Source organism: Boleophthalmus pectinirostris, unplaced genomic scaffold (assembly GCF_026225935.1).
Source record: "Boleophthalmus pectinirostris isolate CB_2022bp ecotype Guang Dong unplaced genomic scaffold, ASM2622593v1 HiC_scaffold_10, whole genome shotgun sequence".
In the NCBI taxonomy this organism is placed as follows: domain Eukaryota; kingdom Metazoa; phylum Chordata; class Actinopteri; order Gobiiformes; family Gobiidae; genus Boleophthalmus; species Boleophthalmus pectinirostris.
Window position 1 is genome coordinate 17,867,064 of NW_026570971.1, and position 23,231 is coordinate 17,890,294.

Below are 23,231 nucleotides of genomic sequence, written 5' to 3' on the forward strand. Positions count from 1 at the left end.
AGTGTTTTTTGTTTTTTTTTGCTCTTTTACAATTTACTAGGTGGTTAAGTGACACACCTCCCAGTCCTGTTAAGCTCAGCTAAACACTCTCCACAATACAAATCCCTGTACGCAGCAAGTCTGTGTTTTCACATAGAGCTGTGAGCAGGAGACTGTGGTACTGCCTAATCTAACTATGAGCCATGAGCCATGGCACCTGGAATTATGTTACACATTGGACTCATGTTTTCATTTAGTAATGCATGAGCATACACAGTGAGGTTTTAGATACATCTAATTTTGACATCCAAAGGAAATCTATTATTCAGGAAAAAGGAATTGTAAGAAAGTAGGAAGTAACTTCTATTCTTGGATTGGATTCAAAGTGTTTGGCATAGAGATAATACAGGTATGTTTCAGTGTTCTAAGTCTTGTGGTAATATGTTTGACCAACATTTATTTTCTTGTTCTTTGGGTTTGTAAATTGAGATGCAGCGCTGTGTGCATGCCTGTGTGTCCAACATCCCGGGCCACTTACTTTGGGGGCGATGTGCGCTCAGCAGGAGCCAGAGTTTGTTGAATTTAAGCCGATTCTCCAGGCAAATGAGCAGTTGGAGACATCTGGAGAACAGCAGTGTGCCCTCTTCTCAGGAAAAGCCCCGAGTTCTGATTACAGGTAACAAATATCAACTTTCTGCATTAATGTTTAAATGCTGTTTGTTTATTAATGTACAAATTGTCTGTATTCTGATAAGTTATTGACAAGAGTACCAAATACCAAATACTACCCTGCTGTTTCAGACCTTCACAGGGTCATTACAATAGGCAGCGTTCAGACAGAACTGGATATAAAAGGCCTAAAGAAAGACAGTGTGGAGAATAATAGGCTGCTCTCACTTTTTTGAGAGGAACAATGCTTTGGAACACAGAAGTCCTTTCAATTTAAGCAAACAGTATACCAACCAACCAACACATACATACACACACCAGATTCATTCTAAGTGAAGTTTTTGAAGTGTCTTGCCTAAGGACACAACAGCAGTTTACAACAGAGAATTTGCTACCCTTCAGTGGTCTCCTATTCAAGCACTAACCAGACCAGACCTTTGTTAGTGTTCAGGATCTGATCTGAAAAATTATGAGTGACACATAGTGGATTGGTAATACATGCCTGTCTTATTTTAACATTGAGACTGGACCCTCGTAACCCATTCAGAAAGTCTAAAGAGAGGATTGCTAAAAAGCTGTATGTGAGAAGATGCTGGGGAGGGTACATGGGAATAAGGAAGCAGCAGCTGAACATCAATATAGTTTTTGTTTGTGTACAGCTTGTATGTTGTTGTTGTTGTTTTAATGAATGTAACTCCTCACTGTTTTTATGTTATGTTATATCTTTGTCTTGTTTTATTTTGTTGGATTTTTTTATGTGAAAACTTTATTAAATGCACACTATCTAGCTTTTCTGGAGAAGGATATGTAACATTTTAGCCACAATGTTACTGTGGCTACAGTATGGCTAATTAGATAGAAATACCTTGAAAAAAATGATCGGTAATGTTGCCAGGTGGCTTTGCCTGCTTGTGTACATGGAGATAGATGAGCTATGTTTAATCTCATAATATGGAACATTCCAATCAAATTTTGATATAGCTTTTTTTGTTTTTTCTTGTAGGTGGTCTGGGGCAGCTGGGTGTGGGGCTTGCGGAGATGCTAAGGTAACAGATGTAAACATTTAAACAATTGTAAACAACTGTTTGCTTTTCCTTTAAATATATCCAATAACTACTCATTTATATAAAGGAAACAGTATGGAACAGATAATGTGATTCTATCAGATATTAAGAAGCCACCACCTGATGTATTTCGCAGCGGTAAGGCAGTGTTTAACATTTTCTATTTAAACTTCCATTTCAGTTTTAAGCCCTTTTTGCATTTTTATAACAGGCCCATTTGTATATGCTGATGTTCTGGACTACAAGCATCTTAGAGAACTGATTATAAATAACCAAATCACTTGGCTGGTTCATTATAGCGCTCTGCTTAGTGCTGTAGGCGAGGCAAACGTGGCATTGGCTCGCAAAATAAACATTACAGGTCTGTATAGATACCATTTAATGTGAGATCTTTAGTATTCATTCATCTATATATCCTTATCTTACAGGCCTTCACAATGTGTTGGACTTGGCTCTTGAGAACTGCCTTCGCCTCTTTGTTCCCAGTACCATAGGAGCCTTTGGTCCCTCCTCACCCAGAGACCCAGTTCCTGACCTTTGTGTCCAAAGACCTCGAACAATCTATGGGGTCTCCAAAGTGCATGGAGAACTAATGGGAGAGGTAGGGCATTTTTGCAAATAGAATATTAGTTTTCTCGGTCTTAATTATTATTAATAAGCAATTTTATATCTATACTTAGTATCTGCATCATAAACATGGCTTGGACTTTCGGTGCCTGCGTTATCCAGGTGTGATATCTGTAAACACACCACCTGGTGGAGGAACAACTGGTAATTTAAGTCTAGGCCTATATATTTGGCCTATATAGTTTGTTAATTAATTAAGCAAGAGTTAAAAAATAGGTTTTCTGTTTCCAGATTATGCAGTTCAGATCTTTCATGACGCTCTCAGTACAGGTCACCATGAGTGTTACCTTCGTCCAGATACTCGCCTTCCAATGATGCATATCTCAGACTGTCATCGAGCTACAGTGGAGTTCATGCAAGCTCCTGAGTGCCAGCTTTCTTTACGTACATATAACATTGCAGCAATGAGCTTCACTCCAGAAGAAGTAGCACAGGAAATACGTAAGCATCTCCCTCAACTCAAAGTCACCTACAGCCCTGATTCTGTGCGCCAGACAATTGGTATGTAACTTAAATACTGCTTTGTTTTTGCAATAATTACTTATTTGTTCCAAAATTATAATTTTCCATATTACAGCTGACAGTTGGCCAGTGAGATTTGATGACTCAAATGCAAGGAGAGATTGGGGATGGGCACCAGCCTTTGGACTAGAGGAGCTTGTCTCAGATATGCTACATACAATTCGGAACAAAAGGACCAATGAAGGATTAATTGTAAACTCATTGTAAAAGAATTTAAGGAACATCTCACACATTGTAAAATATTTTAGAATTTGTCTGCAAAACAAAAAATACTGAAAAAATTGCTTTTATGCAATTTTACAGTTAACATGATTTTTCAGGGAACTGTATATTTTAATTTGTCATTTTTATTTCATTGTAATCACATATTTTATTTACATAAAGTTATTTTTCATTGTAAGATTTTTTCCCCCTCTTAAATAATATGATAATATCATAGACCAGTCTTTACAACATAATCTACAAAATAATTAGCAATTACTATTATAAGTAACATTTTACATTTAGATCCATTCACAAAGCCTATTCTTTCATATTTTGCTGCTAGTGTGATTTTATATCATTTGTATTCACTATTATTATAAACAGATCCAGGTACTGGGTTGTGTGTAGTGTTAATTTCCAACAAAACCATGGGTTACTAATAAACCTATGTATTTATTATTTATCTATTCATCTGATGCGGAGCCTGTTGTGTTGTGATTGTTATAGTAATGTAATTAGTCTGACAATAAATACCTAATTTTTCAATGTGAACATATACTGTCTTCTTCACCAGCTTGATTAAACTCATCTATCACCTTTGACTCCTTTATTGTCTAGTTGTAACGATGAAGCCCATCGGAGAAGAAAATAGGAGAAGCAAACAAAATTAGAGAATGGCATATGGTGGGTTAATTTTTTTTAGCCATAGCCTCCATCCTGCAGTAGGCTCCAAATTGGCTGCGATTCTATCATTAAATCCGCGCAGTACATGTTGCTCCCTGTAGAGGGCGCACTGTCCAGCCTCGTTCTCTCGGCCGGAGCCACACGTCTCTCAGCCCGTCTCATATCAACACTTCACCACTATGGACGCGGGGTTTTTCCGCGTAAGATTTTTACATTTTCAGCAGTGTTAGACTTTGTGCTGTTCTTGTTTCCGTACTGTGTTGATTTTAAACTTGCTTGAGATTTTAGTGCAGGCCTTTTGGACTCCATATCTAATGAGGATGTAGCATGCTGCTAACGCTGCGTGCTACATTTTGTATCTTCATTTGGAGTCTCACGTTTTGCACATTCTAGACTATAATAGTTTTGTCTGTGTTGCCGTCTTGTCAAATGTTGTTTGGTTTATTAAATAGGAATATATTTTAGTGAACAGGCGAGTCAGATTAGCACAGCATTGCTAACGTGTTAGCTCAACTAAAGATGGCGCCGGGGCGGTGCTTCGCTGCTGCCTCCATGAGCGAGTCACGATCGATCATTATTTCTTAGAAGATCTATCTTTAACTAAACTACAGTTGCACAAATCGCAACTTTCCGCTAGCAAAGGGAACATAACAGGAGTTTCAGACACATGATGTTTATATCCTCTGCAGCAACTTTGTTAATGTGAATGCTCGGTGTACATTTCTTGTTAGGCCTCAGTGTGTATTCAGATCCGCCATGGTGTTGCTCTGTTCAGTGCAAACAAATATATTATTTTATTTATTTGAAACAAGGGCAGTGCACAGAAAATATTAATTTCAGGGAGAAAGGATGCTCTATGCCAGATTTAGCTACTAGCTACAAAAGCTACAAAATAGAATAAAGAATCTATTTACATTAAACCAATTTTAACAACAACAGATATCAAAAATGCAAATAATAAACTTGGAGCAAAGTCACTTAACAATTCTACATAGATATTAAAGCAAAACATCACTGTTAAATTATATCATGTCTTTACTTTCTCTATGTTAATTTAAACTATTTGAAATAATAATAATTTTAAGTTATGAGACATATAAATGTGATTATGATTTTTGACATTTGTGGAATTTCCTTTCAGGGCACAAGTGCTGAGCAAGATAATCGTTTCAGCAACAAGCACAAGAAGCTCCTGAAGCAACTGAAATTTGCAGAATGTCTCGACAAGAAGGTACAGGGGTTATGTTCTCTCTTCTGTTCATGACAGACATGCAAGTTATTTAGTAAGTAACTATTATTTTCCTCAAAAGGTGGACATGACCAAAGTCAACCTAGAAGTCATCAAACCTTGGATTACCCATCAAGTGACTGAAATTCTGGGCTTTGAAGATGATGTCGTCATTGAGTTTATATTTAATCAACTTGAGGAGAAGGTAATGTCAAGTTTCATTTTTGTTTGTTTTGAAAAGTTCTGTTGTAGAAAGCATTGTTAGTCAATTAAAGTTGGCTATACAGATAATGCACATCCTACTCAGATTAAATTTGGAGACTAAATTAACAGTGGGTAAAACTAATTACTTACGTAGACCTGTTTAATGTCATACAAAGTGCCTTTATGCAGCAGTCTTCTAATGATGATGTGATTTATGATTTAAAAGGCCTGAACCAATATGGATGTTATTCCTTGCTTCAGAAGTATAGCACCAACACCTAATTAGCTCTCTCCTGAGCCCAAAGTCTCTGAGCCCAACTCTCCCTTCATGATGCAGTTTGTGGTTTTGAGGTGAGTTGTGTATAGGGATTACCAGTACCATGTCAGTCAAAGACAGGCCATGAATGATGTGTTCATATTCCCTACAGTTTCATTGCATCAAGCAAAGCCTTTTTAGATTAGCAAGTTTTGACAATTCCTAACTGCAGAAAAGTCAAGAGAGCATTAGAGAGCATCATAGAGCCAAGCTGAAACCATTATTTTGATGTAAATCTTTGACCCGAGGACTAGTTCTGACTATTTTAAATGGACTAAGCACAGGGATTTATTATCTCAATTGTGCGTTATTGTACATGCTTAATTTTTAAGATGACAGTGTTGTATTCAGCTTGGTTTTAAATAAACATTTAATCCAATAAAGAATAGGTTAGTTACTGAAAACTTGATTCTGTGGAGTAGAGTGTCCGTGTTTCATACCCTTAGGTTTTGTTACTTTTGCATTTTGTAACATGTTTTCCTTTGAAATGTGCCCACTGGCAGTTGCACATTTAAAATTTTAGATTTCCCCAACTACACTCACTGGCAAGTAAAGATTTTTAAGTATACTGTATTATATTATATCTACTTTTATTTGTGTGTTTCTTATACCAGTAACATCAGCGTTGAAACTGAGTTAATGTTACTTTTATATTGTAGTGCACATGAAATAGAAGGTTTTCTTTTTAGTTGTTGAATATAACATCTTGTGTAACTGTTTACTCATTATTGCTTGTTCGTCTCTTGCAATTTAGATAAATGATATAACAATAAGCTCATGGTGGTTGAGTCTCAAGCGATAGGGAGGCGGAAGCAAGCCAAGGGAGCTCCATGCCCGCTGATCCCACGGGACTCACTGAAGACACCGGATCTGTTCTTGCAGTGTTGGGTTTTAATGCACTCTGTATTGTGGCTATTTGTTTAACTGCTACAGTGTAGGCTGTGGGGAGACGGGTAAAATGGGTGGGCAATTGATTAGAATTAAGGGTTAATTTCGGGATTGTCATTAGTACCAAAACACTGGTAGAATACTTATTCAAATGTAATCAAACTTGTAACTGCATGCTATTTTGTTTCTAGATAAAATGTCTCCCTACAGGTAGCGTACATAGATTTCATAGAGCTTGTGATCAATGCAATATTTTTCACATCTTTTATTTTGTTTGGATTAAGGGTGGGGAAGAGACATGTCTGTAATTATGGCTGTAAATATTGCTACACATGCAGACATTATTTATTGAATATTTAGTCAGGGCTGGGTAGGCAGTCCACTATAATGGGCTCTACCCTTTCAGCATTTTATTCCAGTGACTTTAATGAGTGTACTGTCTTTTCTGTCCTCCATCTATATGTTACAGCACCCTGACGCCAAAATGATGCAGATCAACCTAACAGGGTTCCTGAATGGGAAGAATGCACGAGAGTTTATGAAGGACTTATGGCCCCTGCTGCTTAGTGCCCAGGAAAACATAGCTGGAATCCCTTCTGCTTTTCTAGAACAAAAGAAAGAAGAAATTAGACTGAGACAGGTAAAACAAAACAAAAGAACTGTATGTATTTTATCTTGAATTCGTAAAATATCTTCTTTTTTTAAATGTTATTTCTTCTGTAGCTGGAACAGGAGAAGCTTGCTTCTCTAAAGAAGGGAGATGAAGAGAGAAAAGAAAAAGACAGGGCGCAGTCAAGGAGCCCAAGGAGGTAAATGATTAAAACAGTTTATTATGAATGTTATTTCTTTTAAACGGATCCATTATTCCTATTGTTATTGCTCTTTGTTAGGAGAAAAACAAGATCCCCCTCACCTCGACGAAGATCTCCAGTGAAGCGGGACAGGAAGCGCAGCCCGTCGCGCTCTCCGAGACCCAGACACAGTCCTGCACCTGCTGTCTCTCCTCCCCCATCCATGTCCACTAAAGCACTGGACCCAGAGCCAGACACATCTGGAGGTCTGCCAGAGCCTGTTGTTCAAGAAGCATCTTCCACAAGGTTAGAAAAATAGAGTGAAATTAAAGTATGACAAACTTCTATCCAAAAAGTGCAAGTACAATAATGTTTTGTTACATCTGTCATAGTGACACAACTACAGAGGTTGTGAAAGCAGACTCTGTGACTGATGCTAGGGAACCATCTCCAGAGAAGACTCAAAAGAAAGAAGAACGACCAAAGTCTCGTGAAAGAGAGAAGGATGGAAGGAGGGACAGACCGCACCACCGCTCCCGCTCTCATTCTCGTTCCCGGAGACGCAGATCCCGTTCCAGGTATGTTCAATACACTTAATTTTTTATAAATAAGTCTCTCATGACCTTCCTGGTCCTTCCTTGGTCCCCAAAAATCTGTCTTGTGCCATTTTGATCAGTCATGGCTTCTAGATTGGAGCTGAAACGTATTGACTGCAAAAAAAATGTGTCCAGATGACTGCCTCTGAAACCTTCTCTCATTACAAAATGTTATCATTCCATTGCAGGTCTTTTTCTCCTCGTAGAAGGCAGAGCCCCAGAAGAAGACTTTCTCCCCGTCGAAGAAGCCCACCCAGACGTGGGCCCACCAGCTCTAGACACAGACATAGGCGGTCTCCTGTTCGAAGGTTGGTTTATCTTTTTTATTTTCTAAAAAATAAAGTTCTCTGTACAAGCAGTCACTTGTGGTTCATCCTACAGGAGGCGCTCTCGATCTGCTTCGTCATCTGGCAGCAGTTCATCTGGTTCTCAGAGAAAAGCAATGAGAAAAAGAGTATTAAGTTCGTCACCACGAAAACTGTTGCATCACACAGGCAAATCCATGAGCCCTGCTGCCAAAGACCAAAGATCTTCATCTCCAATGAGAAGACGAGCCCGTGGCTCTATGTCTCCCCCCAGGTCCTCTGGTAAGATGTGGTCACCTTGGTCATGGTTATGTTCATACGTACATCTCAGCATTTGTGTTAACCTGTTACATATTTGATTTCAGGTTTTAAGCCAGGTGCACGAAATGATTCTCCTTCAGATAATGCCAAGCCCAGACAATCTGAAGCTTCTGAATCAGGTCACCATCAGGTTTATTTTATTTTTTGTGTTTGGGGGAAAATAAGTAATAAATTAATTAATTAAATATAATTTAATGTTTCAATTTTTAGAAGATGATAAAAATGACAAGGGAGCAACCGCAGATTCAGTTCAACAGCGGCGCCAATATCGCAGACAGAATCGTCAGTCATCCTCAGGTAATTTAAGAGCCTTTGTTTAGAATTATATTCTGCCATAAACCTCCTCTTTGTGCATTTATGATGTTGCACTTTAGATACAGGGTCATCATCATCTGAAGATGAGAGTCCAAAGAGGCCGACAGCTAGACCTGGTGCTAGAAATGGAGATGTCAGAAAAAGACGAAGCCATACACCATCTCCACGAAGGCGGCATCGCGATCCCTCACCAAGGTCTGAAAACTCTATAACAGTGATTTTGCTGTTAATTTTGTTCTTCAATATTGAGAAAAATAGAATGTTTTTATTTTTCATAGAAAAAGGCGTTCTTTATCCCCCGCTGGACGTCGGCGCCGCACCCCTTCTCCACCCAGACGCAGAAGGTCTCAGTCTCCTAGACGAAGGTATATACAGTCCTAATTTTGTTTTTTTGCAGAGTCATTATTATAACATAAATGTTTTTGTAAATTTTACATTAATTTGTTTTCTAGGTCACCTTCTCCGCCTCCCAGAAGACGATCTCCTTCTCCTAGACGTTACTCTCCTCCTATTCAGCGTCGCTATAGCCCATCACCTTTGCCGCCTCAAAAAAGAAAATTGTCCAATTCTCCAAGACGCCTTTCTCCGGGGGCCAAGCGCAGACCTTCAAGGTCACCCAAGCGGAGGGGCTCTCCAGCTCAAAGACGTCGTACCCCTCCCTCCTCCACATCTCCACCTAGACACAGAAGGAGCCCAGCACACCTGTCTACTCGATCAAAAAGGGATAGCCGTCCGTCTCCATCTCCAGCTAATCGTGGCCGAAATCTTAGGGGTTCTGCCAGTCCTCGGGGCCGTTTTGAAACCTCTCCATCCAGCTATCGAAAACAGAGGTCTCCAAATAATAAGGCAATTCGAAGAGTCTCCCGAACCCCAGAACCACGTAGTGGTCAGAGGTATGAGAGCTTTCATTTAGCAAATCTAGTGCAATTTAAACCTTTTTTACAAGATGTTTTTTATCCCAACAGAGCTTCCATGAGCCCACAGCCTGTTAGAAGAGTTTCCTCAAGATCTCGCTCTGTTTCTCCTCCACCAAGTGCTCCAAAACGACCTGCACTCATGTCTGCTTCCCCATCTCCTTCACGCTCTGCAAGTGCTTCTCCGCCACCAGCTAAGAAGGCCAGCAGTGGTTCTGCCAGTCAGTCCCCAAGCAAGGTAAATGGGGTGTTTTGGTTAAAATTTATTTTGTCCTGGATAATATTTTATTTTTTTTGTTAATTACATTTACAGAATTCAGATGTAGAAGTTGCTGGAAAGAAGAAGAAAAAGAAGAAGGAGAAGAAACATAAAAAAGACAAGAAACACAAGAAACATAAGAAGCATAAGAAGGAGAAGGCAGCGGCAGCTGCTGCAGATGGACAAGAGAATCAAGGTGCAGAGGAGGATGTCGATTCACGAAAGGTTAATGTTATACTTGTAGGAACAAATTTCACATTGCATAGTATATTAACCTCTTATGATTTTTGTTTTTCAGGAATCAGAGAGTGAAGTAGAGGATAGCCTGGATGACTTGGAGAAACATTTGAGGGAGAAGGCGCTAAGGTCAATGAGAAAAGCCCAGTTGTCTCCATCCCAAATGTCCTGAAAATACAGTTGTGACCCACCTTGTGTGATTTGTCCTTAAACTCATGTTTAGAATGTACAGATTTTGAGGATTTTTTTTTTTTTTCCCTATTACGGTTTAGTTACAGGCTAAATAGTTTTCCTTATTAAGTTGATTACATTTGTTAATGATCCTAAGTTAAATGTTTTTAAGCAGTTATGCAGAATATTGGTTTGAGTTGGTGGTTTTCACAATTTGCTACAAAATCCGATTACATACATGGTTTCAAATGTGCATGAACTTTTTGCTATACCCAGCTCTCAATAGTACAGAATGCATTTTCATATGGTGTTCAGAGATGTTTGACATTGTTTAGCCTGCTGATATGGAAGTAGTCCCGTTCAATTACATGCAGAGATGGAATGTTATTTTTTCTTTTTTTGTTTTGTTTTTATTGTAATCATTTGAGATGTACACATGGCTCTGTGAGACTGCTCAAATTTTTGTTAAGTACTTGGCTCTTGTCATCCTTTCTGAATTAAAAGGTTTTATAGAAATTGTTTTCAGTGTCTGATAATGCTTATGTAATATAATCGCAGAGTTCATCGAAGTACATTGGGACAGTGCGGTTTACTAGGGAGAAACTTTTGTCCAATTGGTTACAACAAAATATTTAAGTTATTTTGTTAAGAAACGTTAGAATTACATGGTATAATGCTTAAAAACTGAAATTGAAAGTACTCCGACAACGTGCGCATCTTTTCGAAGGAGGTTTCTGGCCTTTCACATCCTCCTCCCACATTTTCGTGTTGCTTTGCTGCTGATGACATCACATCGCAGATATTCCCGTTGTTTCTTGGTCCCGTCCTCCTCATCACCGCTCATCCCGCAGCCCAGAGCCTCCTCCTCTGCTATGTCTTTGTAGATAAAGTCAAGGGAGAAGTTAACGCAGCCGTGGTGTTGTTTACGGGACTGTCGCCTGGTCATTGTGCGCGCTGTGCCACAGAGCGGAGCAGCCCAAGTGGGAGAAGAGCGCCGACTGGACTTCGTTGCGGAAAATAGGGTTGGCTGAAAAAAGGACTAAAACTAGCGGGCGTGGTAGCAAGAAGAAGTCATCGTAGTTGGGAGAACTGTACGCAACAGCAATAATGTCGCTTTCTGTGCCTCAAAACGGAGTAAAAGGGGACAGTGAACCCGTAATTGAGCTATTTGTGAAGGTAAGACGACATCGCTAATCGCATATTGAATAAGTTAGATTTTTAAGCAAAACTGTATACTTCTTCATTGGGTGACATTAAGTGTTGTGGGAATATTAATTTTACAAGATTTTTTATTTTATTTTTTTCGTATTTTGGTCTAGCAGAAATGACAAAGCTAGCTGTAGTGTCCAGTCCGCGTGGTTTGGCACTCCGAGGGAAATATCCAAAAAGGCTACACAAGATAAGACGGTCGTCGCTTAGAAAAGTAAAAAATTAGTTTTATAAGCCGTTCAAATGATCACGAAGTTGCCAATTAATTAATTTGTGCGATGTGGGGCTGGGTGGATGCAGCATTACCCCTTTGCCTCGCCTCCACCCTGAGGAGAAAGCATGGGGAGAGCATACCATACCATGCTTGGGCTGAGGGATGGGCGCTTGAAGGGGACAAAAGAAACCTCTTGTGTTTAATCTGGAAACTATTTTAAAACACTGTTATGTTGATATGTTATATTTATGGATGAGTTTGTATATTAGCAAGAGGTTGTTCAATATAAGAACACATTACGCGCCTTCTCTGTGTGTTTCTTTGCCTTAATATAGTCTAAACGTTTTAATTGCTGTAGGCCTCTCCAATTGTACTGTACTGCCACTACATTCATTACAACAGCATGGAAATGTCTGCAGTGGGAGGCTGCTGGTGATGGCTGAGGGTGGAGGGTTGTGAATGGCTGTTTTCCTTTTCTTTTGCCTGTTGCAAGGCGGGAAAGCACCAACTGGAAGAAAAAGGGGGAGTATGAGGCTGGAACACGGGGGACAGGGCAGAGGGAGGAGTCTGGGGGTCTTGAATTGAGAGAGCACTGAATGTATTGTATTGCACCAAGGCAGAAATGACCCAGCATAACACAGCTGAACAGTTTTCAGTGTACTTTTTTTTTCTGCTATTGGTTTATTTATTTGTTTTTTCTTTTTTGTCCTCCATGATTGTAAAGTTTTAATAGTAACCATTTTCACAAGTAATAGACAAGTAAAAGCTAAACCATTTCATTTCCTATGGTAGGGTTACATTATTTTGGCCCTTGAAAGTTTACTCCTGATCTGGCATTTTCTTTCCTTCCCACCCCTCCCTAACAGTGAGCTAGTTACAGAAGGTTTCTACTTGTGCTTGGAAAAATGACACAGCAGCCTATTGCCTCCTGCTCTGTCAGTCTCTTATGACACTTGTAGCAGTTTGTGACACATGCACATCCATTATTGATGGCCTTGTTGGTGCTAGTGTGCATTAAACACAGTGGAGCAGACAATGGAAGGCATGCAGGTTGCCATAGGCACACTGCTGTGAGCCAGGCCTCTGGGAACAGCTGATAACAAACTGTGTGTTCCCTTTACACAGCGCCATGTCAGATCTGTTAGGACACTGCTACATTCAAAGCAGACACTTCAACAAAATGACTAAAAGACCACTGCACAAATGTTGAAAGCTCATGTGAGGTGGTGTCCCATATCTTCTGCTGACCTAGCTCGTATTGTATTTATTGCACCTTTTGTGTTTATGTCAACATTGTCATATTGCTATAGGAACACTTTATTGCTGGGCTGGCTCTGTGGGTGTGTAACATTGGTCATCCTTCACATTTACTGCTGTCAGTTGCAAATGAAGCTGCCATAATAGTATTGTAAGTGGGGAAACCTTTGACCTCATCATATTGCAGCATATTAAGTAATGTTAAGCACTGTAACTATATTTAGTCAATACTAGTGTGCCTTGTTATGTGATTAATGCATTAGCAGTAATGTATATTTATCTCATTAATGCCTCAAGTAATGCTGCATATGACTTGTTTATGCACAATTTCCTGTGTACAGTTCCTCCATGAACCAAAGAGAATGTAGATGAGTTTCCAAAAAAGGGTGGACTTTATCAGTTCTTGTGCTTGCCAAGGTCGCAGTCTGCTTGTGAAGCCTTCTGCTGCCTCCAGACTTCATATGCTCGCCAGTAGCTTAACAGCGCCAGGAAACTCAATAGAACGACCTTTCTTTCATGTTTCATCATTAAGCATATGTTCTGGATTTGCCCATTCAAAAACTCTGATCTTAATACATTATTATGCTCATTATTGCTTACACTAAAATTCCCTGCTGCTTTTGGAGATTTTGTCATTGGAAAGGGCTTTCTGTGGACTGTACATTAAGTCCATTGTTATCAACTGTTACATGTGACAATCAGACTTGTGCCTTGTGATGCCCCAGTTTTATGAAAACAGTCATCTAATCTCAGTGATTGCCCTGCTGTATGTATAAGTCAACTCATTCTTGATTAAAATATTTTCCAGGCTGTTTTACATTTTGAAATAAACATTTTTTCCCCTGGGGTCTACTCTATTCTAGGTGGTCACAGTCAAGGTCTCTTTTTTATAGTAGAATCAATAGAGCAGTTCAGCTAGTAGTCAGCATCATGAGTTTGGGGACAAAGATTAATAGCACTTGTACTCTGCTTTGCTGTTGTTGCAGTTTGCTGTTTTTGCTCTAGTGAAAACAAGGCCATAACAAGATGAGTGCTAAAACAGTATCTAATTTCTTTTTATGCACTGTAACATTTACAGAAAAATGCTTGACCAACAAACATTAAGCAAGAAGGAATTTGCTTCTTTATTCTTTGTTCTAGAGCTAACACAAGGACCTTGCTTAAAACACTCTGGCAAGTATCTTTTGTTTCATAACCATTATATTCATCCCTTAATTACCAAACCAAAACGCAGTATGATTATGTGTGCTTAACTTTAAGTATCACATTCCTAGTCATTGCAAACATGCATTAAAAGGGCTTTCAGCACCAAAACATAATGAAAACTTACTTTGTTTGCTTTATTGTAAAATTTAAACATGTGCCCATGCCAGCCCTTAGACCATACAGCAATTCAGTCCCCAAGGGTTATTATGAAGTTGCTCCATCAAATGTGTGCCCAAAGAAGACTACACAAATGGTTCAGACACTTCAGGTTGTTTTCACAGCTTTGGGTTTTACTAGCTCTGCATTTGTTGTGGCCTTTCATTAACCTCAGGTTCATTCTAAAAGAGCTAAAGCACTTTAATTATGACAGAGACTAAACCTTATCCATGGACTACTTTCAAGACGCAGGATGGTCCAGTGCATCATTCTTTGGAGGATAACTCAACTAGCAAGGACCACATCAAAACAATGGAATACGATTAAAGATATTGACAGTGGATTGATCTGATGACTGAGAGGAGACTCTGGATGGGGGCTCTGTCTCAGGTGGTCAGCCCAGCCAATTCAGGAACCCCCCTTTGTAGATGATGTCTTCAGGTTGAAGGATGAATAAGAGGCAAGGAGTGGGAGGGAGGGGGTCGAGAGAGCGGAGACAAGCGGTGTTGTCGGGATAGGTCTGTATAAATACGGTTTCTGGGTAACTGAAGGTGTGGTTGAGCTGAGCTGTGGTTCGCTGGTGAGGAGGAAGGGGAGGTTGAGGTGTGGTCATATTAACTCCACTGAATTAGATTTTAATTTTAGTGGGACTTTCTTGATGAGATAAAGGTCAATAATCCCTTATCAAGTCACAGGCATGTAGAGTGTACATGAGTGTAAATGGTTCCTGATTCCTGTGATAAAACAAAGCAACAGAAACAGACCGGCTGATGTAATGAGTTGAAATAAGTGGGTGGTTGAGTTGGCATGAGTTTGTACTGTCTGGGATGAGAGTACTACTTCTACAGTGGAGACGATCTGACGCAGGGCAAAGGCTATGGAGCTCATAATGGTGTTTAGACCTTTAGTTTTCACAAGGACGTGTGTATCTTTGTTGCTTTGGTGACGCTCCAGCACAGAAGGTCTGTCTCTGAGACTTTCCACTAGTGATGTCAGCCTGACTCATAAGGTTTCAATCCTTGATTCCCATTCAACAACTCGATGTCGCTTCTAAAAAAAATAGCATTACAGATGTGGGACAGAAGACAGATTTTTGTATAAATTTTACAAATAATTTTCTAATAAATGGCAAAAGAAAAAAATCCACAAACTTGAAATGGAATGGATATATATATAATTGGTCCATTATCACGCTTCAGTACAAAATCTACAAATCTACCAAAACTAACTAATATTAAACACATAGACCAACACAAAGTTGCGATGTGACCTTGTAATATAACATGTCTACAGCATACATTTATTGATTGGCTGTGGTGTTTTCTAAAGTGAAATATCTAAGCAGGAAGATACTCAATACAGCCCCAGTCAATAAAACACTTTTAAATAGAATGCCATTTTCAACTTTATGGAACCATACTTGTTACTATATGTTAAAACTATTCATGAATGGTCAAATCTTGCCTTTTTTTGTATTGATTCTTGCTCAATGATTATCTAGTTTCAATACTTTTGACAACCCTAAGGTGAGATCATCTGTCCTAATTTTCTCGTGACCCCGGCTTGCGTTAGGTTGCCATGACCATGCCATTGCCATGGTGACAGTGTCTCAAACTGATGTTCATGCGGCATGCTGCTGGAGCAGGAGGAGGGAGATTTTACTGTTCCTTACACCATCCTCTCCTTATTCGGTCAAAGTGTAGCTCCCCACCCAATTTAGAAAATGAAGTGTGTCAGGGAGGGGAAACTTGGGCCATGGAGTTACTATAATTAGGCTGTGAGCAGAGACTGGGGGCGTGTAGCCTGAATAAAATCCATTGTTTTGAATAATAGAATACAGCACTGTAATACTGTTGCTTTTGTACACACCTTGTAGATTTGGTGAGAATGCTGATAAACATTTTACATCTCCATAAAATGTTAGTGTGCTGGACTTCAAAAGGAGGTATCTTAAGAGCTTGTCATAAAGGCATGAAAGTGTAGTGCTGTAGTCCTTGAGTTTTAACTTGTAACCGGTTTATACTGGCATGCACAGAAAATGCCCTGAATGTTAACCATAGCAAAGTTGTAATAAAATGTTCTATATGTATATGTAGGCTATAGGATGAGAAGGGTCATCAGAAAATGCTTGAAAACATTTGGTTTTGTGGTCTCCAAAACAGCATATGTGTGAAGATTATCAGAACAATCAAAACTCAAATGCTAATCTAAAACTCAAACTGTTGTAACCCTAAAGACATTATAGTATTGTCTAAAAAAACAAGTGAAACTATGTAGTGGCATCAGTATTGTGATTGATTACCTGGCATTTTCTTTAGTAATGACATAGAATCTACATGCATTTAAAAACACACAGAATAGCGTACTTAATTATAAAATGTTATTTGACACAAACTTCAGCGTTTAATCTTTGGCAATTCAAACTTTGTTCAGAAGACTTGTTTGTTTGGGCCCAGTCATGTGTCTGTCGATGTAAGTGAGGAAGTGCTATGGGAAGTGATAAAGCTATGACCTCATTGTGTTTCTCTGTAGTGTCTCTAGTCTGGGGTCTGATTGTACTGGCTCTCGTTGTCCAGGACTCACTCTGCTCGATAACATCCGACTGGAGGCTGACTCATACCATCCACTTGGGCAGCTGTGTGTGCTCTGCATCTGTTGACTCACTCACCATCCAAACAAAGCTCAAGTCTGTTAGCTGTAGTCATTGCCTGCTTTGGTCACACTCACTATTTCAACCGTTAGCATAGCTGGAAAATGTAACTTTAGGAAGGAGCACCTTCTTGAGTCACACATGACAAAAGTAGCCCCAAAGTGTGAGGGCTACTGCCCAATAAGTTTCTAAAAATATGTAGAAGTTTGGAGTTTTGTTTTTTATTGTTCTATATATCATATTTTTTAGGCAAAATGACTTTCATATTTTACTGATATTGTAACTTATCATCATTATGAAATAAATCACTGAGAAACAGGACATCCTATCTTTAGTGATATTATTGTATATAGCCAGAACTATAATTGTGACATAAACTAAACAAAGCAGTTGTTGGGAGTAACAGGACATTTCTGGAATAGTTTCTCCCTCCTCCCAAACGCCCAGCCCCCCTCCCCGCTCTGTGGAGGCAGAGGGGCCCAGGGTAAGGAGAGGGGAATAAAAGTGAGGAGGAGAAGAAACGTGCAGTGTGCCAAAAGGACATAGCCCTCACAGGATAGTGTCTCTACTCTTAAGATGCATCTATTACTGCTGTAGTCTTTGGTCAGACCTGATCTCTTCCTCATTTCCTGTAATGGCTCCCTCTCCACTCTGTGAAGCAGATCTCCATTACTTTGGCAGAGTTGTCTAGTGCTGTTAGAGTCTGGGCTAGGAGCCTGCCTGGTGTAACTGTTAGTTCAGATTTCAAATAAACAAAAGTGTTCTGTCAAATATTTTGGACCATTTTGTATAACACATTTTGTATTTGTCAGACCACCTGTGAATTGGTAATCTCCTAACACTATGTCCTCTGCTTTGTATAACATGTGTCCCATTGCCATGGGAACAGTTGCCGTGTTGCTGCCAGCCTTGATCCAGACGTGAATGGGTCTCAGTAGGTGTACCGCTGTGGGCAAAATAATGGCCAATGATGTGTCCCCACATACAGGTGCTAATGCTGTTTAGAAACATTTCAGCATAACACGCTGCCTCCGACTGGTCTGAGCTTTACTTTGAAATAGAATAATGTTCAGGGAAAATGAGTCCTTTATTGTTCACCCAGGACAGTGATCTAATCCCTGCTTTTCAGATCTAGAGAAACTGTGGAGCCTGAGCAGTGACAGGACAGTCACTGTACAATAACATCAAACAGAACCATCCCACTGTGTTATACAGAGGACAACAGGAGCACTTTGTTTACACCAGTCATAGAGAGGGGCTACTTAACTGTTTAAACATGTGCTTTAGGCATTTCTTCCATTTTTATGTTCGTCAGAAAGCGTGATTCTTCATAGTTATATAGACTAGTAGCAAGTTTTATGTTTGGCAGTAAAAGAGGTTTGGTGCATGCTTCCATTAACCCATTGTCTTTGTGTTTCAGGCTGGAAGTGATGGAGAGAGCATTGGAAACTGTCCTTTCTCACAGCGACTTTTTATGATCTTGTGGCTCAAAGGAGTCGTCTTTAATGTCACCACTGTTGACCTCAAAAGGTGAGCTCATCATTTTAGTTGTTTGTTACGTTATTACTTGCTGTTAGGCTCTTGTAATTCAGGGTGTCCTGCACAGGCCTTTGCATCTATAATAAGACTGCTGCGGAAAGGTGCTTTCCAAATGATCATAATATTTAGTTTTCCCATGACCAGTTTAGCCTGGTCAGCCATATAACTTTGTTCAATGTATTCAATAATAGAGAATGAAGATCTGGAGGTTTTAAATTTTATCACAGTCAGGTATGACTTATGTATACAGGGTATATAGTTCTCATTTTGTACAAGTTTAGTGACATTGTGCCACTGAAGTGAATAAAGAGTTAAAGGCAGTTGACTTGATTCCTTCCCTGTGGATCTATGGAAATGTCTGTGAAAGGCTGTTTTGCTGTTAAGTGAAATTGCCTGGATATTGAGAACCACAGTGAGCACAAATGCTGAGCCTGTAAAAGGCAGTGGAGGATGTCCACTTACTCAGAAGTGTTTACAGTCCTGTAGAAATAAATTAGAGCTGCAATGGAAATGTCTGCATAAAATATTTGTTTTGGAAATTGTGTTTTACAGTAGCATCATAAGTAAAGCAGGATTCTTCCATGTATTTAACCCAACTTTCTGTTTATAGGACTTGTTTATTTATATTTAATTTATCTCAGTTAGAGACTGTCATTTTCTTTTAGAAGACCTATTATTTAAGTTAGTTTCCCTTTGTGAGTTTGTGAGATTGTTCTGGTGGACTTTTATTTTCCCCATTAGATTCTGATGCTTTGGTTACGCTTTTGAAAAGGATTCATTGTTTGTTCACACTTCTCTTTCAACACATGCTCATTTCTGTTTGTGTCAACTGCTGCCCAGAGACATCTGGAGCGAAATGTGTTGTGTGAAGGCTGCAGAGAGGAAACACTGACAGCGTTTAAGAGCTTAATGCTTTGGTTGATAGTAAAGGGCCCATGAATATGTTCAGTATGTTTACACAAATAAATATAGCTAGTTTATTGATTTTTATTGATTTATAAATGGTTTGTCATTGCTGTCTCATATGCAACTTCTAAATTTAAAGTGTCTCCACTTTTTGTTCAGGAAACCTGCAGATCTTCAGAACCTTGCCCCCGGTACACATCCACCTTTCATCACCTTCAACGGAGAAGTCAAAACAGATGTCAATAAAATCGAAGAGTTCCTTGAGGAAGTGCTGTGCCCTCCCAAGTAAGTGATCTCTTAATAGTCTACCATGTCCAGTTTTATCACAGGTTGATTTGATATGTGATTTCCTCATTATTTTATAATTTAATCTCTTGTTTGTGTTTTAGATATATCAAATTAGGGGCAAGGCACCCTGAGTCAAACACAGCTGGTATGGACATATTTGCAAAATTCTCTGCCTTTATCAAGAACTCAAAGCCAGATGCAAATGAAGGTGAGTTTGTCTTTGTTGAACACTGGAGCATTCATTGATTCAGGCGTGTGTGTTGTGCAGGCAAAGTATTGTGGTTGCTAGGTGACATGGATAGCTGTCTTTGTTGTTCTTTTTGTTTGGCTGCTGTCTTCATATCACAAACACATTCATACATATGCTTCAGTGAGGTTTCTCTGTATGAAGTCAATACAAATAGTTTAGTTGTATAGTTCAATTTAAAGTGTCTTTAAAGTTGCACTTGAGATAGAGAAATGCAACTTTCCTGCCATTTAAACACTGAAGACATAGTAAATTAAATGAGAATATTTATTATTAGACTTTCTTGTAATGCAACAGTTATGGCTATTTTTTTTTACAATATCAGTAAACTGTAATGGGATCTATGTACTACCAATACTGACTGTAAAGTCATGAGTTTTTCATAGGGTAACTTTTGGAGAATTGCTGCCCTCTTGTGGTTGTTTTGTATTACCTCCGCTAATACCCTATAACTGCTTCTCACTTAAGCACTATTTGTAGAGGTTTTCTAAATATTTGAACATTTTTTCTTTGCAGCACTGGAACGCGGCCTGCTGAAGACGCTGCAGAAACTGGATGAGTATCTCCGCTGCCCTCTACCGGATGAGATTGACCACAACAGCATTGAGGATGTCAAGGTTTCTGATCGGAAGTTTTTGGATGGAGATGAAATGACATTGGCTGACTGTAACCTATTGCCTAAGTTGCATATAGTAAAGGTTAGTTTGGAAAAAAGGCTGATTATATTTGTGTTCTATTTATTTTTTTAAAAAAATCTAAAATATTTCTGTTCTTCAGGTGGTGGCAAAAAAGTACAGAGGCTTTGATATCCCCAAAGAGATGACAGCCATCTGGAAGTATCTGAACAATGCCTACACGCGCGAAGAGTTTACTAATACGTGCCCGAGTGACAAAGAGATTGAAATAGCCTACGCTGATGTAGCAAAAAGGCTGGTCAAATAAGCACTGTACGACCTCCTCCTTCCACACCTGCCGTTATACATGTCAAATCTATTCCACCCCAGCCGCAGGACTGAAAAAAAAACTATGGACTCTTCTCTGCTTAAATTCTGAGCAAAGGTCCTTGTGCATTCTCATTTTTTCTGTATTTCTGTTTGGCTTTTATGAAGACATCCTGAGTTGATTCAACATTTTGTACTAATTTGCAGTTTATTTGCTTATGAATGTTTAATAAGAATATGATAATCACAGATGGCCTGCATGTGTACAAATGATTATCAATACTAGGGGCCATTTTAGACATGCTCCTTGTTAAGTGACCTTGAAGATGACCTCTTTACTTCATAAAGGGGAATGAACACAAGTTATGAGACATTTGCCTGATTTTAATCCTCATGTATTCTTATAAATTACATTATTTTTGTCTTTTTGGTTAAGACACGGTATAAACAGTGTTGAAGCTTTCTTGCTTCTAGCTCAAGTATTGCACAGGGTTTTCATGTATAGGCTGAACCAAACCTGTTTAACATATCAAGTTAGATGCTTTATTTTATGAATGAATAAGTCATTGCCTGCAAGAATGGCATCCTTGTTCTAAGGTCACATATTGCTTAGGATTTGCAGAATACTTGTAGTTCCATAGATGAAAATAATAATAACAAATATTTCTAGAAAAACATGGTAAAAAGTTTGTCTTTTAGTTTTCAGAAATCTTGTTCCGTAGACACTACTACACTTAAGTTCATATTTTACTTATTATGTCATCTAGTTCGGTTAGAGCTAACAGTAGCAGTGGGTAAACCCGCATTGCGAACCAAAAAGGGGCACATTCTGGTTTCATGATGGGCAGGACTACTCTGGCTGGTGAAATCATATTAACTATACATTTTGCTGTTATTGTGTCCATAACATAAATGGGGGCACTGAAACAATGGATGGTGACTCTAAAGATATTTATGTCAAATTTCTCGTTGGTATGTAGATTCACATTTAGGTAGTGAATGTATGGTATATAACTGTAGCTCTGACAGTGCTTTAGTGTGATTAAAGCAAATTTAATTTGTTAAAACAAATTTGTTATGAAAAAGGAATTGTAAATATTTGTTGTAATGCTAAGATTCTGTTTGTAAAGTTTGGTTATTTTGTCAGACGTTGAAAAGAAGGGCTGATTTTGCCTGCTTGGTTTCTAAATTGGGGAAATCACACATGGTCCTTGCCTTATTTCTGTTATTTTTCACATTTAATTGAAGTAGAAGTATATTGAAACACATAGGCTGTCCAAGCTATGCCATGGCCTTTTAATTTTTACATTGACTGAGCAGAAATAAACTACTTGGCAATCAGAAATTCTTTATTTTTATTTCTCTAAATGAAGCCAATGCACACTGTGTTCTTAAGTACTGATTTCATGTGGGTGTGGGTGTCATATTGGCACATAATTTAGGTTTTATTGTTAAAACCTGCAGCAGATACTCACAAGAACAGTAAAATGTGCGAGGGAGTTAGATTTTTGGACAGAATCCAGATCATTAAAGTGTCACATTTCAGCTGTTCCAGACATTTGTCCTCATATTTTGAAGGCAAAGCTTGTAATTTAAGAAAATGATATCCAGTTAGTTACAAACTTCACGAAGGCTAGTCTAGGGTGACCAGATTTTCAAAATTTAAAACTGGGACACACTGATGTAAATAAAATTATGAAATGAGCGCATAACATTGTTCATTCTTGACTCATTTGTGGGTCAGTCCTAATCTGAGGGACTTTTGTTGATACCATTTTCAATTACAGTTTTCTGTGTTTTATCTTAACAAATCCCCTCTTTATGTTGGTGACAGTAAAGAGGAAATTTACTGTCACCCTCTTTACTGTTGGTGACTAACAAATTGGTCAAAAAATAGGGACAATTGGGACATTTCTTATATACAACTGGGACAAATCAGTGGTTTTGGAGAAATCTGTTGGGACAGGGGACACAGGGCTCAAAACTGGGACTGTCCCGGGTAAATGGGGAAGTCTGGTCAAGGCAATAGAAGGACTAGTCTTCCTTCTATTGCCCTCTTCTAGGATTGTATGGGGAGCAATTAGGCCAACATACACTGATGGAATTAATGATAAATTCCCAGGTTTAAGAATTGCACTTGTGAATACAAAATGCATATGATATTTCAGTATGAATATGATTGATGTCTATTGTTCAGGCGCGTGGTAGTCCATCTCTCTAGTCCAGGAGTGTCAAACTCAAATTCACAAAGGGCCAAAATTAAAAATTGGGATTAAATGGGCCAAACTAAATATTTATTGAAACATTTCAACAACATCTGCATG

General features: G+C 38.9%; 3 protein-coding genes across 6 annotated transcripts; all 3 read left to right on the forward strand.

Moving 5' to 3' along the window:
* The first annotated feature begins 117 nt into the window (after positions 1 to 117).
* Positions 118 to 3,748, forward strand: tdh2 (L-threonine dehydrogenase 2). The gene is made up of 8 exons (XM_020919486.2): positions 118 to 655; positions 1,652 to 1,694; positions 1,780 to 1,850; positions 1,924 to 2,073; positions 2,141 to 2,313; positions 2,393 to 2,483; positions 2,571 to 2,840; positions 2,917 to 3,748. Exons 1-8 carry the CDS (start codon positions 469 to 471, stop codon positions 3,066 to 3,068), a joined length of 1,137 nt encoding a protein of 378 aa, XP_020775145.1. The 5' UTR covers positions 118 to 468; the 3' UTR covers positions 3,069 to 3,748.
* Positions 3,749 to 3,829: 81 nt separating this feature from the next.
* Positions 3,830 to 10,813, forward strand: srrm1 (serine/arginine repetitive matrix 1). 4 transcript variants are annotated; one of them, XM_020919381.2, is made up of 17 exons: positions 3,830 to 3,949; positions 4,891 to 4,980; positions 5,060 to 5,182; positions 6,855 to 7,025; positions 7,109 to 7,194; positions 7,276 to 7,482; positions 7,569 to 7,754; positions 7,961 to 8,080; positions 8,154 to 8,359; positions 8,443 to 8,517; positions 8,609 to 8,695; positions 8,773 to 8,908; positions 8,992 to 9,078; positions 9,166 to 9,606; positions 9,679 to 9,865; positions 9,941 to 10,111; positions 10,185 to 10,813. In XM_020919381.2, the coding sequence occupies exons 1-17, from the start codon at positions 3,929 to 3,931 to the stop codon at positions 10,293 to 10,295; spliced, it is 2,505 nt and encodes an 834-aa protein (XP_020775040.1). In that variant the 5' UTR covers positions 3,830 to 3,928; the 3' UTR covers positions 10,296 to 10,813. The 4 variants fall into 4 exon arrangements, with proteins under 4 accessions (XP_020775040.1, XP_020775041.1, XP_055012543.1 ...); XM_020919382.2 differs by having other exon boundaries at positions 9,941 to 10,082; XM_055156568.1 differs by lacking the exons at positions 3,830 to 3,949; positions 4,891 to 4,980; positions 5,060 to 5,182 and adding an exon at positions 5,251 to 5,532 and having other exon boundaries at positions 6,252 to 7,025.
* Positions 10,814 to 11,069: 256 nt separating this feature from the next.
* On the forward strand, positions 11,070 to 22,252 carry clic4 (chloride intracellular channel 4). The gene is made up of 6 exons (XM_020919323.2): positions 11,070 to 11,470; positions 18,407 to 18,516; positions 19,591 to 19,716; positions 19,821 to 19,927; positions 20,483 to 20,664; positions 20,744 to 22,252. Exons 1-6 carry the CDS (start codon positions 11,402 to 11,404, stop codon positions 20,906 to 20,908), a joined length of 759 nt encoding a protein of 252 aa, XP_020774982.1. The 5' UTR covers positions 11,070 to 11,401; the 3' UTR covers positions 20,909 to 22,252.
* The last annotated feature ends 979 nt before the right edge of the window (positions 22,253 to 23,231 follow it).